The sequence below is a fragment of the Rhagoletis zephyria genome, unplaced genomic scaffold (genome assembly GCF_001687245.7).
Source record: "Rhagoletis zephyria isolate East Lansing unplaced genomic scaffold, Rhagoletis_zephyria_1.1 Rzeph_scaffold_03815, whole genome shotgun sequence".
Classification (NCBI taxonomy): domain Eukaryota; kingdom Metazoa; phylum Arthropoda; class Insecta; order Diptera; family Tephritidae; genus Rhagoletis; species Rhagoletis zephyria.
This window is the reverse complement of record NW_016160898.1, coordinates 20593-38782: the sequence shown is the minus strand read 5'-3', so window position 1 is coordinate 38782 and position 18190 is coordinate 20593. Positions and strand designations below refer to the sequence as shown.

At 34.0% G+C, this 18190-nt stretch overlaps 1 protein-coding gene across 1 annotated transcript in view; it reads left to right on the top strand.

The window, feature by feature from the left end:
- The window catches only part of LOC108369716 (uncharacterized), a 12847-nt gene extending 6710 nt beyond the window's left edge, over nt 1-6137 (top strand). Inside the window, exons 2-3 of the mRNA XM_017624886.1 lie at nt 5790-5861; nt 5919-6137. Of these exons, the coding sequence (XP_017480375.1) occupies nt 5790-5861; nt 5919-6137 (291 nt within the window). The remainder of the gene's footprint in view (nt 1-5789; nt 5862-5918) is intronic.
- The last annotated feature ends 12053 nt before the right edge of the window (nt 6138-18190 follow it).

Below are 18190 nucleotides of genomic sequence, written 5' to 3'. Positions count from 1 at the left end.
GAATTATTTTCTCGGCTTCGTGGTCAAAAGCGTTTGTGCTTACTTTTGTTTTTAAATACTCTTCAAAACTGTGATAAAACTGTGGAAATGGAGCAAGGTATGGTTCCAACGGGGAGCATATAGGATCAAATGTGTCCGCGCTAATAACCACTAGGGAGCATAGATGCGAAAGTAAAACATTGAGTTCATTAAAAATCTTCATTGGGTCTGCATTATTGCTTTCGAACAACTTGTTTACTTTTTGCACCTGAAAATTAGGCAAATAGTAAAATCGGCTAAAAACGGCTAACTTTTTTTTACAAACCGGCTAACAAATCGGCTGCCGGCTAGATCGAATTTTCTCCGGCTAGTTGCTATCATAACCGGCTAAATCTAGCCGGAAAACGGCTAAAATGGCAACGCTGCAGCTAATCCTGCACAAGTGCCCAGTAGTTCATCTTATGAAGAAGATATGTGTAGTGATAGTTCAGATGTCATAAAAAAATAAGTGATTCCTGCCCCAGGGATACAGATAAATGCAGGGAGTTAAAGGCTTGGGCCATAAGAAACAATATAATGCACAACTCCCTTAGTGATTTACTGCATACGTTAACCAAAATACCTCTGTCAGCAAAAACGCTATTAGGAACGAACAGAAAAAAAGTAGAAATAATGACAATTCCAGAAGGCGAGTTTATATATTTAGGTATTCAAAACTATTTCGAATCCGGTAAATTCAGATACTTAGAAGCAGCCAAGGAAATTTTAATTGATGTAGGAATTGATGGGTTGAAATTGTTTGACAGCTCTCGTAGAGTTTTGTGGCCAATACTTGGAGCGGCTTTCCAAAACAGAGTCCCTTTACTATAGCTTGCTTTTCAGGAATGAGCAAACCAAAAAATTTAGACGATTTCTTAAGAGAATTCTGTGAAGAAGTAGCTTCTTTGAGAGCAAATGGGCTGAAAGTGGGTTCAAGATCAGTTCCCAAAAAGTTTAATGTTCGTGTGTTTATATGCGACTCTCCAGCGCGGTCGTTCGTTACTGGCACACAGTATTTCAATAGCAAAAGGGGATGTCCGAAGTGCTGTCAGCAAGGAAAATATATCCAAAATAGAGTATGTTTTTCAAAAGAACTTCATGTTTCAAGAACAGACTTATCGTTTGACCTTCGAACTGATCTATCGCATCATAACTTGAATTTTAGACAAAAGAAAAGTATTTTGGAGATTTATAATTTCGGAATGGTTTCCCAATTTCCACTAGACGTAATGCATCTGGTGGATCTAGGGGTCATGAAAAAATTACTTCAATTTTTGATAAAAAAGGGAAATGTTACGCAAATGAACGCAAAAATAAGTTTTCTTAGCAAATTTGTGCCATCAGAATTTGGTAGAGTATCTAGAAATTTAGATAATATTTGTAATTGGAAAGCGACCGTAATACTAAATAATTAAATTAATTAATAATAATAAAATTAATACTTTGTAATAAAAAATCGTACACTTCTGAAGCAAATGTTGCCCAGAAAATAATAGAGGAATTCGTTCACTATTTTGGAGATATTTATGGGGATCATTTCGTGAGCTTTAATGTCCACGGTTTATTACATTTATCAGACTGCGCAAAGCAATATGGCCCATTAGACAACTTTTCTGCGTATAAGTATGAGATTATATGCAGTATTTAAAAAAACTTGTTAAGAAGCCGAATCAAATTTTGCAGCAACTATTTTTACGTTTCAAAGAGAGGCAGGTAGACCATTTAGAAAACTTCAGTGGCACGAATATTGACTCATTTATCATAGATCCAAAAAAAGAAAAAGATTGTTTCTGCTTTAGCCAGAAATTAGGTCCATTGAAAGTAATTGCAGTGGAAAAGAGTACTCCCTATGAAACATATACTTGCCTTTCCTTTCACAAAACTGAAAATTTTTTTAACGTTCCTCTCCAATCATCTCTTGGGTTAGGCATACTCTTAGGTAGCGAAATCGGCACTCAATTTATTTCTGTTGAAAAGGAAGATATAACTTACAAATATTTTTGCATTCCTCATCAAAATAAATTCAGTCTCATACCCCTTTTACATCACCTCTTCAATAATTTTTCAAACTAGCTTTTATTAGCAACTCATTTCGTTAGTTTTATTTATTAAAAAGTATGTTTAAAGAGTACACATTATAATTCAATAATGGATTCACGAGATATTTTTGAGCCTTCTATGAAATCGACTCCAAACCAAGGTGAAGGAAGAATTCAGTATTATTATTACTTAAATTTAACTGATTTTCTCATAGGTCAGCGCATTACACAAAAACGATGGGAAACATCCAGTGCATATAACAGCTCAGAAGGCCCCACCACATCCAAAACAGCATACTATGCAGAGAAAAGTAGTGGTAAAATCAATAAAATATCAATAAAATACTAAACAAAATGTATATTATATGAAAACACATCCTTACAGATATATTTAATCTATTGAAGAGTATTTCTGAGAGCCAGACTGCAATAGAGCAGCGGTTAGACAAGATTGAATATAGAATATCTAACGTCGAAAATGCGCTCTCCCAAATCGTAAGAAAACTTTTGCTTCCGATTCAGCTGGTTTGAGCATATTGCTAATAATTAATAGACACAATTATTCACAGTCAAAATGGGACAGTTATCTTGTCACTATATTCACAGTGATTTTCATGTAATATCTTTTTTGGGTATACATTTTTTTTAGCATGCATTAAATGTCAATATAATAAAGTGTAAGTTTAAAGTAGTTAAAAAAATAACAAAAAAGATATTGCATTAAAGTCGTTGTGAATATGTACAGTAAAAAGACACCTGTCCGATTTTGACTGTGAGTAACTATATGTTACCTAAATATACTTAGGTACATATATATACGAGTATAACTTTTTATTTGAGTAATAGGTTGTAGAACGCAGCGACATGTTGGCCCAGAACCAAATGATAAGGGAGTGCCAGGTTATGCTTAAAAAGGTTCAAAATTCCCTTTGTCTTATGACCGGAGAAACCGAGGATGAAACTATTCAAGAGATTTCTAGTACACTCCCTCTCTTCAGTGTAGACTGCTCAATCCAGGTGGAGGCAAAACTTGAGAACCCCGAGTACAAACAGGCAATGGTAATTGACTATACGCATACACACTTATCGTCGTTTAAAGTACAAAACCGTTCGTCCTGAGAAATACTAGTCTGAAATGCGATTACTTTATAAAACACAGAACCATTTCGACATACGACTGTTTTTACTCTCTACTATAAAATTTGGGCAACCTCACATACGCAGTTTTTGATTATCTTGATACGCGGGTTTTGTACTTTAAACGACGGTATATATATACATATATACACATATGTATGGACGAATGTATCCGTGTGAAAGTTAATTCAAAAATTTTTTCGATATTTTTATCCAAATCAGATAAGCTTCATTTATAAAATAAAGGGGGCAGCGGGAAGCGTGAATGACGTTATTCGGAAGTTATTCACTGATGAATTTCTGCAACTCTATATTGGGACGGGCGGTAGGAGAAAAAATCATTACGCGCGTTAAAACTGGTGGAAGAAATTTTATATGGTATCTAACTTCATTAAATTTAAACAATCGTTTGATTTTTATTGTTGAAATTGTTTCCAGACGTATTTAAAACCGAAGGACGACTAGCATTTGAAAAAAATGTTAAAAAGTCAATTGACCTGGCCCATAATCGGCTTAAACAAAAAATCCGGTTAAGCCAACATAAACTAAAATAAGTATAATAATAATATATGGCTTTAATATTTTCATTTTCAAACCCATTAATGAAGTATTACACAGGGCAACACTGATTTTGATGCGTCTAATGTTAAAGCTGTTTTTCATATACCTTCTTGTGCTGATTACGAATCCATAAGTATAAAGTTTCCATCAGCTCCAGATTTTGAGAAAAACGTTGTGAAAATTAGAAAAAATCGCGTGTTTTGGAATATGTGAGAAGCAGATATAAGTTGATAGAACCTTCCACTTAGGCCTCATTTAAGCCTTAATTGAAGGTTCTATCAACTTTTGTTTAATAGCGATAGCCAAAATCCAGAGCCAAAAATCAGTTTCCACTGTTCAATAAACGACTATAAGTGACCATCGGGTCAAGGTGCAGGGATGGTATTTTCAGGGATAGTAGTCGAGAGTTTTGTCTTTAATTGAAGCCTAAGTGGAAGGTTCCATCACCTTCTATCTGCTTCTCAAATATTCCAAAAAACGCGATTTTTTCTAATTTTCACATCGTTTTTCTCAAAATCTGGAGCTGATGGAAACTTTATACTTACGGATTCGTAATCAGCACAAGAAGGTATATGAAAAACAGCTTTTAAATTTGCCACAACAAATTGTTTTCCCATTTTTGTTGGCCTGTGTTATTATTATTTTTAAGAATGTGTTTTTCTTTCGATTTAATTTATTTATTTTTGTAGACAATGAGTTTATTTTTATATCGTTTGTATTTTTATAGTTAAAAATAAAATTTTTAAAGATGAAATTGAATTATAACATTTTAACACTTCTATACTATACCTACTTAAATTCTTAAAATATGAACTCAATAAATTGTAACAGAACCACAGAAAAATTTTTTGTTTCTATTTAACTTATATTAACAATAGTAGGCCTAACATATACGAGAAGTGTAACTAATAATTCTGGTAGGCCTAACAGATATATACGAGAAGTGTAACTAATAATTCTGGCAGGCCTAACAGATATATACGAGAAGTGTAACTAGTATTTTTGGTAGGCCTAACAGATATATGCGAGAAGTGTAACTAATATTTCTGGTAGGCCTAACAGACATATACTAGAACTGTAACTTATTTTTCTGGTAGGCCTAACAGACATATACTAGAACTGTAACTTATTTTTCTGGTAGGCCTATCTAAGACTTCTGGTAGGCCTAAAAGACATATACCAGAAGTATATATAAGACTTCTGGTAGGCCTAATAAGCATATACCAGAAGTATTTCTAAGACTTCTAGTAGGCCTAACAAACATATACCAGAAGTATATTTAAGATGTCTGTTAGGCCTAACAGACATATACCAGAAGTATATCTAAGACTTCTGGTAGGCCTAACAAGCATATACCAGAAATATTTCTAAGACTTCTGGTAGGCCTAACAAACATATACCAGAAGTATTTCTAAGACTTCTGTTAGGCCTAACAGGCATATACCAGAAGTATATCTAAGACTTCTGGTAGGCCTAACAGACATATACCAGAAGGCAATCTAGGATTTGTGGTAGGCCTAACAGACATATACCAGAAGTATCTTAAAGATTTGTGGTAGGCGTAACAAACATATAACAGAAGTCTAACAAATATTTCTGATACGCCTAACAGACCTATACCTGAAATCAATCTGAGACTTCCGGTATGCCTAAGGGATATGTACGAGAATGCTCCCATAAATGTCCATTAGTAGTTTTAGGTATTTAATCATGTAATTACCTGTTAGTCCTAACGCGTGTGAGCGGTCAAGGTATATGTTTACAAATGGAGGTAAGCGCAAGAGCTAGAAAGGGATGCAAACTCTCACGTACACAACAGTTTCTGGTAGTTTTTTCCAATCAGCATTAAGAAGCTAATAGAAACTCGTCTTTAGAGGCTACCTAATATTTCTATAAACGAACTACCTAATATATCTGTGAAACATTAAGTGATTTAACTAGGAGTGTTCTTGTAGGGTTGATTTCGGAATGCTTACACATTGAGAAGTTAGCTTACTGCCAATATAGAAGTATTACATATATGATAATCGTAACAATACTAATTCAAAATACACATCTTCCACTGGACACACAAATGGGTGCGCGCAGCAAAATTCAGTCCTAATGGTAAGTTAATTGCATCGTGCGGCGACGACAAGTTAAGAATTTGCGATACACTTTCAGGCAAATGTGTGGGAACGTTCACCGGGGGAAGAGGTATGGGACGACAGCTGGCATGGCATCCAGACGGTAATCTGGTGGCATCCAGACGGTAATCTGGTGGCTTTAGCATTAAATTGTAACCGCGCTAAGATATTTGACATAGCTGAAGGCGAGATAATGCAGTGCATTCGTCGCCGGAGAATGATGTTGCATTTCACCCAAGTGGAAATTTCTTGGTGACTGGCGGCGATACAATAATATTGCTTGATTTATTAGAAGGTCGACTAATTTATACACGGTAGTAGTGCACTTTAGCGGAACCAGGTCAAAATGGACGGGAAAATTATACACTAACTGGCCATACTAAGTTTGCGCCGTCGCTTTCTCTCCACATGGTAGACATTTTGCTTCCGCGGGCGAGGATCGACAGGTAATTTCTGCTTTGTGTGTAAAAAAATTATATAATACTAGCTTATACCCCGCGCTTTTATACAAATATGAAAAATAATTTAATGATGTTAGATTTTATTTCTGTGCCCATTTCGTTATAGCTCATTATTTTTTAAGCGAGTTAAGGTATTTAGGCCGTTTAAAACTATGAAATTATAAAATCTCTTCTGCGCGCTAGGCATACGAAAGATATCAATCCCTCTAAGTTTACCTTAAAATGTTTCCAGGTATACGACGCGTGAACGTGTAACCTTCTTGGAGGTTCCACGGCGAGTTCTAATATTTCCAACTCAAATTTAGTAACCTGGCCATGACAAAATACCACTTCTCATTACTGTAGCAAATGCCTCAAGAGAGCTTTAGATTATAAGGCCGAACCCGGCTCTCCCTTTTCCATTTAATGAAATTTATTCTGTCAGTACGGCACTTATAAAATAAATCTCCATAACAAATTTAAAATACTTCGAGAGATTTTCTATCCTTCCAGAGATATGTATTAAGAAGCTTTTAGTATGTGTGGGAGGCGACATGCCTCCTTTTTTAATAACTCACATTTTTTCCATGAGCAATTGATACATTTTATATACACAACTCCATACCAAATTCCAGTATTCTTCCACAAACACTTCCAGGGATATGTGGCAAGAAAAAGTAAATTTGTAGTGGAAGTGCCACGCGCCTTTTTCTTATAACCCTAATCTTCTTCCATGAATTTAGAATTGATTTTACATACCCCAGTACCAAGACCCAGTACTCTACCATGAACACCTCTAGATATACGCAGTATAAAACAGTAAATTTGTACGGCAGGAACCATGTCTCCTTTTCGAATAACGCAAATTTTTCTCCATGAGTATGGAATTAATTTTGTACACACGGTGCCAAGTTCCAGTCCTCTGCAATAAACACCTCCAGAGATATGCAGCATCGAAAAACCAATTTGCATGGGAGTTGCCACACCACCTTTCCAATAACTCTCATTTTTCTCCATGAGTATGGTTAGTTTCACATACATACATTGATATGTATTTCCATACCAAGCTTGAGTGCTTTACCCCAAACATTTGAAGAGATATGCAATATGAAACTTTCATTCAGTATGGGAGGTGCTACGCCTCTTTTCCAAAAACGTCTATTTTTCTCCGTGAATATGAACATGATTTCACACAGTGTTGGCAAACTGTTAATCTGATAAACGATTAAAAATTAACGATTAAAATGTTAATCGCGTTTGACGATTAAAATTAATTAATCGTAATCAACTGTACGATTAATGATAACATTTTTTTAAACGTTAATCGCTGGCTGCGATTACGTTTAATTAATTTAAAACATTAATCGTTAATCCAATTAAAAATAAAATCTGATTAATTTGTCTAGTTTGTCCGAATTTGAAACCAAACACCAGTGCCAATAGCGCTAGCCACAAACAAGCCAGTTCTCAAAGAGTCCAAATTGATTTTAGTCATGCAACTGCTCCACATAACTCCGCCACAGACACACCAGTTGCATATGGAATGCGTGATGGAAATTTTCTGGTGCTTGATAGCCCATATACTACAAGAGAACCATCTGTAAGCAACTTTACCACACCCATACAGTGTTGCCGTTTTAGCCCTTTGGTGGCTAGATTTAGCTACCACATTCTTTTTTTGGCCACATAAATTTAAAATTGCCCCTAGCTCTTTTTTTAGCCCTTTGGAGAGTTTATTCATACTGGGCATGAAAAAGTTGTATACGCTTAATTTGATCTATTTTTGTTTGCATATATGTAAGAGATGAATTTTTAAACTAAGAAAGACTGACATAGTATATGTAATGTACATTCCTTACGTTTTTATACATACATACTGTATAAGTGTTAGGGCTGTTTTTTAACTCATCTATTAACGATTTAACTATAGTTTAAAACAGATAAGTTTACCGCCCTCAGGGCCAGTTTTTCAGTGCCAGTTTAAACTCATATTAAGTAAACTGGGTTAAATTGAACAGCTGGCTGACACTTGAATGGCTGATCTTAGTTTAAACCAGCCAGATCGGGCGTTTAAACTTAGTTTGAACCACGGCCGTGCACTGAAAAACTGGCCCCTAATATGCTTCATTAGTTAAATGGCCCATCAAGTCGATTGACCGTGTATGTTCTTGCGGTGTGATTGTACCAGCTGCTGGTGCGACATCAAAAATGATTTGATATTTTTATGTTTGTACCAGCAAGCTGGTGTCGTGAATGGTGAAATTAGCTCATATTTTTTTAAAGAAAAATTCATTTTCGCGGAAATTTCTTGTTCTATATGAGTCAAAGCCGCGTTTGTGGAAGATTAAAGTTCACAATATTGCATTTCTGCATTTAAAAAACTAATGTCTAACAAAATGGTAGAAAAATTTTGAAATTTCGGCTCTACTCATTTCGATCTTTTCGGGACCTAATTTGTAAAGAAATAAAGATTGTACCAGCATGCTGGTATGTTATATGCGTCGAGCTTGATATTACAATCACTTGGTGGTGTCAGCAAGCTGGTGTCGTGTATTTCCCCTTTAAGTAAAAAATATTTTGGCGGAAGTTTCAAAGCCGTGTTTGTGGAATATTAAGTTCACGATATTGCAGTTGTGAATTTAAAAAAAAAAACAATGTTTAACAAAATGGTAGAAAAATTATGAAATTTCGGCTCAAATCATTTCGATCTTTCCTCGACCTCATTTGTAAAGAAATGAATACTGTACCAGCATGCTGGTAAGTTATATACTTGATCGATCCAGCCAAGGCACATAAATACAGGTAGAAGCCAAAATGGCGTTGCTCTCATGAGAACCAAACCTTTAAACTTCAACTTGTTTTTCATTTATTTCCTATATTTCGTTACGCTTTGAATGTCATATCGTTGTTTTTTTTTTTGAATGTTCGTTAATAACAAATTTTAATTAACATTTGAATTTTTGTAGTGTTGTGCAGTTTATATTTAATGTATGTGTTAAAAATGCAACACCGAAGCGTTGTTTTTTATGTGGTGTTAAATTAAGCAGATACCATTTAACGTGCCTCAATGTCCTTCGCGTAAAGAGCGTTGCGAAAGCAGCTGTGGGCCAGAGCTGCAGCGAAATGCCTTGCTGTGCGTTAAACATTTTAAAACAGCAGATTTCATAAATGCACCGGGAGGTACAGGAAAGGCACGTTTGATGCCAAGTGCTGTTCCTATGACCCTTATGCCGGAAAGTTCCTCCAACAACACTGCAACTCATAAATTAAAAACATAAAACAACATACAAATTAACAAATTTTAACTAAAGAAAAATAAATAAATAGAAACAAAACTTCAAATTTACTCAAAAACGTCAACCAGCGAAATGTAATTTTTTATTTTTCCTTACACACGCTCATTTTTATTTTTACTCTCCCGAAAACTTTGACTTTTGTAGGTTTGATGTCAATTTGGCTTCTACCTGTTTTTATTGTACCATGGATCCAGCAAGCTGGTGTCGTATATTTCCCCTTTTTTACGAAAAGGTTTTTGGTATGTATGTATGATTATGTAAGTAAACAATTTTTGGTACCATTTTTAGCCACAACGACTTTTTTTAGCTCTTTTTTAAATGAATTTTGCTACTACTAAAAAGCTTTGCGGCAACACTGCACCCATATATGTAATACTTCTATATTGGCAGCAAGCTAACTTCTCAATGTGTAACCATTCCGAAATCAAAGCGATACAGTCTAGTACCGTTTTTGTCAATGTATTGTGTACTTGAGTGCCGTTTTTGTTTATGTGTTGTGTACATGTTTATTTATAAACGTATGTGTTCCTTTTCTTTCGTACGTATTTATTGATACATCTGTACTGTAGTGTTTTCGGACGGTACTAGCTCTTACTGCCAATATAGGAGTATTACATATATGACCACACCACACCGTCAACAACAATGAGTCGTTAGATAAAGTAGAAACATGCGCTTCTGCTGATAGCATCAGTAACATAAGCAACAGCAGTACCTCGTTTCTACACATGAAAAACAAAAGGAACAACAGCGATGGCCAGAGAACACCAAGCAAATATTTTTAATATTCATTTTTGTTTATCTTAAGATTTCGTTTGCGCTTAACTGCTTGGAAGGCTGCATTGTTTGTAATTCATTAAATGTGATGTGTACATACGTATGTATTTCTGTTTGTATTTTAAACTATGTACGTTAACAATTTATATTGTATTAAATTATTACTTGAACACGTGCAAATTGATCTGACCTAAAGATTTGGGAACCTCCAGAAAAGTAATTGACTGCAGTCAAGATGACAACTTTTTATAGTGTTAAGCAAAGCAAATCCCTTACTAGTTAGGTTTTTTTTTCAATTGCATTGTTTTTCGAGTTTATTCTTTAAAATTTTGATAAAACCTTTTTTGGATCAACATTAGAAGAGAACAGATTTTTATATACATATGCATTCTACAATTTTACTTGTTCCATTTTGTTCATTTTCGAATGCACCCTATATGAGCGTTAATAAAAATCCGGGGTCATGGCACTTATAAGTTGTTAGCAAAAAATCATTCTTAATGATTATGTTTAAATTTTATTTCGCGTTCAATAAACAATACTTATATACACCAAGAGTTCTATTTTTCTTTCACAAAAAAAATTGTTATCTGGTGATATTTTGAGTGATTATCTCTGATATTTTGAGTGGTGAGTAATTCTTGCTGGATTTATAAGTTATTTTCGGTCCCTGAAAAAAAAAAACCTATTACACTTTATTTAAAATCGTTTTATTTTCTGATAAAAATATATTTATTTAAATTCTTATTGCTCTTCCACACCACCGCTGAGGTAGCAATACAGGCGCGTTACCGATTTTTTTAAGGTATTCGGTTCCCCAGGAGGCCTATTTTCACCTATATAAAATAAATATCATTACCTTAACAAAAACAATATATATGTAGTTAAAATATAATTAAAGGCTAATATGTTTAGCGATTTAATATGTACAAAAGTAATACTTTTTGGAAGCTGGAAAATTAGTTGAGGATTTTCTTTGTTAAGGTAATGATGTACATATATAAATAAGTATACAAATACATAATCAAAAATAAGAGAACGACTAAATAATACTGCTTGCAACAAAAACAAACAAAATAATACTTGTATTACAATTCAGGTACGGAATTTTACAAATACATATTTTACAAAGTATTTACAAAATATTTACATAGTATTTACAAAACCGCCCCCAGTGACAGGCTAACAAACAAAGTAAATAATAATAATAATATATGTAATACTTCTATATTGGCAGCAAGCTAACTTCTCAATGTGTAATCATTCCGAAATCAAAGCGAGACAGTCTAGTACCGTTTTTGTCAATGTATTGTGTACTTTAGTGCCGTTTTTGTTTATGTGTTGTGTACATGTTTATTTATAAACGTATGTGTTCCTTTTCTTTCGTACGTGTTTATTGATACATCTGTACTGTAGTGTTTTCGGACGGTACTAGCTCTTACTGCCAATATAGGAGTATTACATATATGACCACACCACACCGTCAACAACAAAGAGTAGTAGTGTTTTCGGACGGTACTAGCTCTTACTGCCAATATAGGAGTATTACATATATGACCACACCACACCGTCAACAACAAAGAGTAGTAGTGTTTTCGGACGGTACTAGCTCTTACTGCCAATATAGGAGTATTACATATATGACCACACCACACCGTCAACAACAAAGAGTAGTAGTGTTTTCGGACGGTACTAGCTCTTACTGCCAATATAGGAGTATTACATATATGACCACACCACACCGTCAACAACAAAGAGTAGTAGTGTTTTCGGACGGTACTAGCTCTTACTGCCAATATAGGAGTATTACATATATGACCACACCACACCGTCAACAACAAAGAGTAGTAGTGTTTTCGGACGGTACTAGCTCTTACTGCCAATATAGGAGTATTACATATATGACCACACCACACCGTCAACAACAAAGAGTAGTAGTGTTTTCGGACGGTACTAGCTCTTACTGCCAATATAGGAGTATTACATATATGACCACACCACACCGTCAACAACAAAGAGTCGTAGGATAAAGTAGAAACATGCGCTTCTGCTGATAGCATCAGTAACATAAGCAACAGCAGTACCTCGGTTCTACACATGAAAAACAAAAGTAACAACAGCGATGGCCAGAGAACACCAAGCAAATATTTTTAATATTCATTTTTGTTTATCTTAAGATTTCGTTTGCGCTTAACTGCTTGGAAGGCTGCATTGTTTGTAATTCATTAAATGTGATGTGTACATACGCATGTATTTCTGTTTGTATTTTAAACTATGTACGTTAACAATTTATATTGTATTAAATTATTACTTGAACACGTGCAAATTGATCTGACCTAAAGATTTGGGAACCTCCAGAAAAGTAATTGACTGCAGTCAAGATGACAACTTTTTATAGTGTTAAGCAAAGCATTGAAAACCCCTTACTAATTAGGTTTTTTTTCAATTGCATTGTTTTTCGAGTTTATTCTTTAAAATTTTGATAAAACCTTTTTTGGATCAACATTAGAAGCGAACAGATTTTTATATACATATGCATTCTACAATTTTACTTGTTCCATTTTGTTCATTTTCGAATGCACCCTATATGAGCGTTAATAAAAATCCGGGGTCATGGCACTTATAAGTTGTTAGCAAAAAATCATTCTTAATGATTATGTTTAAATTTTATTTCGCGTTCAATAAACAATACTTATATACACCAAGAGTTCTATTTTTCTTTCACAAAAAAAATTGTTATCTGGTGATATTTTGAGTGATTATCTCTGATATTTTGAGTGGTGAGTAATTCTTGCTGGATTTATAAGTTATTTTCGGTCCCTGAAAAAAAAACAACCTATTACACTATATTTAAAATCGTTTTATTTTCTGATAAAATATATTTATTTAAATTCTTATTGCTCTTCCACACCACCGCTGAGGTAGCAATACAGGCGCGTTACCGATTTTTTTAAGGTATTCGGTTCCCCAGGAGGCCTATTTTCACCTATATAAAATAAATATCATTACCTTAACAAAAAAAATATATATGTAGTTAAAATATAATTAAAGGCTAATATGTTTAGCGATTTAATATGTACAAAAGTAATACTTTTTGGAAGCTGGAAAATTAGTTGAGGATTTTCTTTGTTAAGGTAATGATGTACATATATAAATAAGTATACAAATACATAATCAAAAATAAGAGAACGACTAAATAATACTGCTTGCAACAAAAACAAACAAAATAATACTTGTATTANACAAAATAATACTTGTATTACAATTCAGGTACGGAATTTTACAGATACATATTTTACAAAGTATTTACAATATATTTACATAGTATTTACAAAACCGCACCCAGTGACAGGATAACAAACAAAGTAAATAATAATAAAAATAGATGTGGTGGGGATATAAAAAATACTAGAAAGCTGCAAAGAAAACAAGCATATGAAAATATAAATATGAACATAAAAATACAAATATAAAAAGAGAGGTCTTACGCCTGTAGAAAAGATAACAAATGTGCAAATCAAAGAGCAAGGAAACGGGAACAAGAATTCGGACTTTGCAGACAGACACCCAGACTGAACCCAGACAGACACCCAGACTAATTTGAAATGTAAATGAGAAAAAAGAAAGGTCTTACGCCCATAGAAGTGTGCAAATTAAAGAACAAGGAAATGGGCACGGAAGCTAACTACATGGGCAGCTCATTTCAAGACACCCAAATCGATAAAACCCTATTTTTAAGACGGATTCCGACTTTGCAGACAGACACTTAGACTGAAAGCGAACTCTATTGGTGTGTTACACACAAAAACTTAATGTTTTTAAAATTTGGTTGGTTCGCTTTCTTATTGAAACTGTTAACCAGAAAATAAGTTCTTATTCTTATAAAAAATACATTTTAAAACATCGATGTTGCAATTTTCGCAACAATAGTATGGCTCTACGTCTATCATTTTCTCAAATAAGATTTGGGAAAACCCAATTCTATGACAATTTGAATCGAAATTATCTGTGTAGATTTTTTCGATTTTGGACATAAACTCAACAAATTCATTGGGAGGACTAACAAGATGGCTATTACTAAATTGCTTCTCCATAGTGAAGAAGAAATCTTTTTCAGTAATTCCATCTTCAAATCTTGGTAATGGCATTAAGCAATTATGATGCTTGAAATATTTAAAATACATGTAGCCGCAGAAGTAAACAAAAGCGTTTCGATGAAGAAAACTACTTTCATCAATATCAACCGAAATATCGATTTGGACATCTTGAAATGAGCTTAAACTAGGCCGGGGTAAGCCTTGAAATATTTGCCAGGAAGTATCTCTGACTAAAACATCGTCACAAGCTGTAATAAGGGTGCTATTAGAAAATGATTCCCACTTATCTTCAGGCAAGAGTTCACAGTTCCCTTTATCTACGCATCTAATATACCCTATACCCCAGGCTTGCCTAAAGAGATATGAGAAACGCTGCGGCGTTATTCTCACATCAAAGGACCCCCATCTAGTTTATCACTTTTGAGGAAGACCCCTATTATTTATTCAATAACAGAACAGAGGAAATAAACAACAAGAAAATAATATTTGTTCACAATTATGAGCACTGATCTGGCATTTTGTTCAAGTACGTGTAGGAATGAAATACAATAATCAATTTTCTTCTAAACGACACCAACTGGTACATACGATAAGCTGACTGTTTTTCTCTCTGAAAACCCGAATTGTCTCAAATTTAGTGACTTGAGATGACACTGGATTATTGAATACCATCATAACTCTCAGATAATAGGTTTGTATAGTAACTTCTCCAGTAAAACATTGCAGCGAGAGCGTAAAAGCAAAATAGAGCGTAAAATTGAGTAGAGAAAACTAGCAGAAAAAGTTAATGAACACAACACTAGCAAAAACTTGCAAGTGAACAGTCATTGCACTGTTTTGACATTCTGCTGTAAACATTTTACTATTTATAAATCAGTCTTAAACTCTTTGCTTTACACACAAGCACTTACGCAGTCACAATATTTTGATTTAAACTCCTTTTCCTTTTGTTTGTGCCAAACCAATTCAACAAATGGCGGCTTTTGACATTTATTCTTCTTCTTCCGCTAGCTAATTTCTGCTAGTAAAAATTTCACTAGCAAGAATTTGCAGCTCTCCCGTGTTGTTACGCTCTCGATTCAGTGCTCTCTTGCAAATTTTTTGGGTTATCATACACTTTTCCAGTAAAAATTTGCAGGTTCCAGTACAAATTAGTACTGGCTATTGGTTACTATACAAACCTAATATTTATCACAGCGCACGGCAGTGCACGCGAGTGACGAAAGCAGCCACAGTAGCATGCTGAAATATTAAGTATACTTACATTTTGTCTCAAAAAAAATTAAAAAAAATATTCTCAATTTATTAAAAACCATAGTTTAAAATTGTTTTTATTGATATTTCTTGTTCCTTCGAAACTCGATAAAATTAAATTTTTCTTTATTTGGAATAAAATTATAATTAAAAAATTATTCTGCAAAGCAACACTTTTCTGTAATTCCAATAAACACAGAACCCTGTTTCATCTTTTTTCGGAGCTGCACAAAACCCTGGTCACGAAACAGCACCTCGGAACCCTGGCGTTTCCCGTTATTTTTTCCCGAATTAGCTCTGATCCAGTACTCCATGAACTTACAGGATTTTACACGAACTTGCAGGAAGTTACAGGAAAAATGTTCCCGTACTCCGAAATCCTCCAAAATCCTGTAAATGAGAGCGACTTTTGGAGAGTTGTGTAGAGAATGAAGTTGCAAGATTTTACCCGAACTTTTTCTTCTGGTAATATCATGAAAACTGTCAAGCAATCACTGGTTGACGTTTTTACAGGAAAAATGGTTTTTTTGTTCACGTACTTTTTGTTGTTACTCACTTTTTACTCTCACTTCAGAGAGTAATTTTGCTGTTTGACAGTTTTACAGGATTTTTCACGAAAAGTATTGGATCAGAGCTTTTATTTCATTCGGGTCGTAGTTTTGCAGCTTCGGGCCGTTCGGTTTTGCTTGCCATATTGGCTGCCATATTGTTCACACTGTCATCGCCATATTGAACACCCTGTCAACTATCTGTCAACCCTAAGATATCTCACTTGTATTCTTCCACAATGATCACAACTAATATATAGTCTGTTCCTTTGAACTTCGGACTAAAACCTGTGGAACTGTCAAACTACAATTTTACGCTCTCAAATGAGAGTAAAAGAAGAACAGATGCAGAAGTGCATAGGAACGCAAAAAGCACTATTTCCTGTAAAAACGTCAGACGGTTTGTTTACATGTCATTGGTACTACACTGATTTGGCTGAAATATCACTAAATAATTATTAAAATCTATACATATTCAAATATTTCGTTGTTTACTTCCATTTTTTAACAAATATAAGGTTCTTTGCTTTCACCGCTTTCTGTTTTTGTTTGCACATGTAAATCAGCTGATCGTTTGACACTTTTCATGAACTTACAGGAAAAAAAACTCCGGACTAAATCCTGTAACTTCTGACTAGGAACAGTTGCTCAGTTACTCTCTCAAATGTGTTCCCACTTACAGGTTTTATGTCAATAGGAACGACTTCCTGTAAGTTCTGACTAAATCCTGTAAACCGGACTGCTATTGGAACAGACTAATAATTTTAAAATTCAAAACTCATTCTCACACATACATTCTCATTTTCAATCTCAAACAGCAACTACGCTGCAAACCATTTTTTCAGAGTATTCTGCATTGTAAAGAAATTTTAAAGAATTCGTTAAGATTTAATTCGATTTTTTGCCGAATTTTCTAAAATGAAATAAATTACGCACACTTCCATTCTTTTACGAAATTTCGGAAGAAAATCTGTGAAGCAACGAAAATAATGGTGCTATGTGAAGAATTTCTTTCAGAATTTTTCCAGAATTTTCTTTATTTTTCGTACAGAAATTTCTTTACGAGTTCGTGTCAACCACTTCTTTGAAAATTCGTAAAAAAATCGTTACAGAAATGAGATACACCTAACGATTTCCTAAAGATTTCGGGAACTTTGGTTTGCAGGGTAGTAACAATTAAATTTTTTTATTGTCAATTTTATATTATTTTAAAATGTTGGCAAACGTCAGAAAAAAAATCATGGCCGACGAATTGAGAATGAATTTACCTTGTAATGTTTTTATCATGGTTAACATGATAAAAATATTTAAATGTTTTTATCATGATTGTCGGTAACTTTTATGCATATTTGTAACACTCTTGCTCACATCTCATCAAGGAAAAAGAATACTTATGGAAGCATATCTATTTCTTCTATAATCCATTTTTGTACAACTAAGCGTAAGGATCAGCTTGTGGCTTTTGCCTTCTTTTGGCTTTTTAATCCAAAAACGTACGTTTTATACTAGTATTCTCTATTATTAAACGTACATGTTCATATTTAAACAAAATAATATTCGATGCATATATTCTAGCTAATTGCTAATAGATAAATGGGAACAAATGCAGTTTGGCTCCAAACCTCAAATTAAAAAAAAAAAAATTTGGGATCGATAGAGATGATGGAGCTGAGTATAACGGTATATTTTTCTTTTTTTGGGGGGAAACAACAACTACAAAAGGTTTAAAGGGCAAGTTAAGTTATTTTTGAAATCAAGATTCCATAAAAACGATGGATGGATTTTGAAAATTTGTATCGCATTTGATAGGAAATCTAACAAACGATATTTTTTTGAAATCACCCTATTTGTTATAAGATTGAGTTGTACAATTAAATGGAAATGCTGTCAAGAGTTC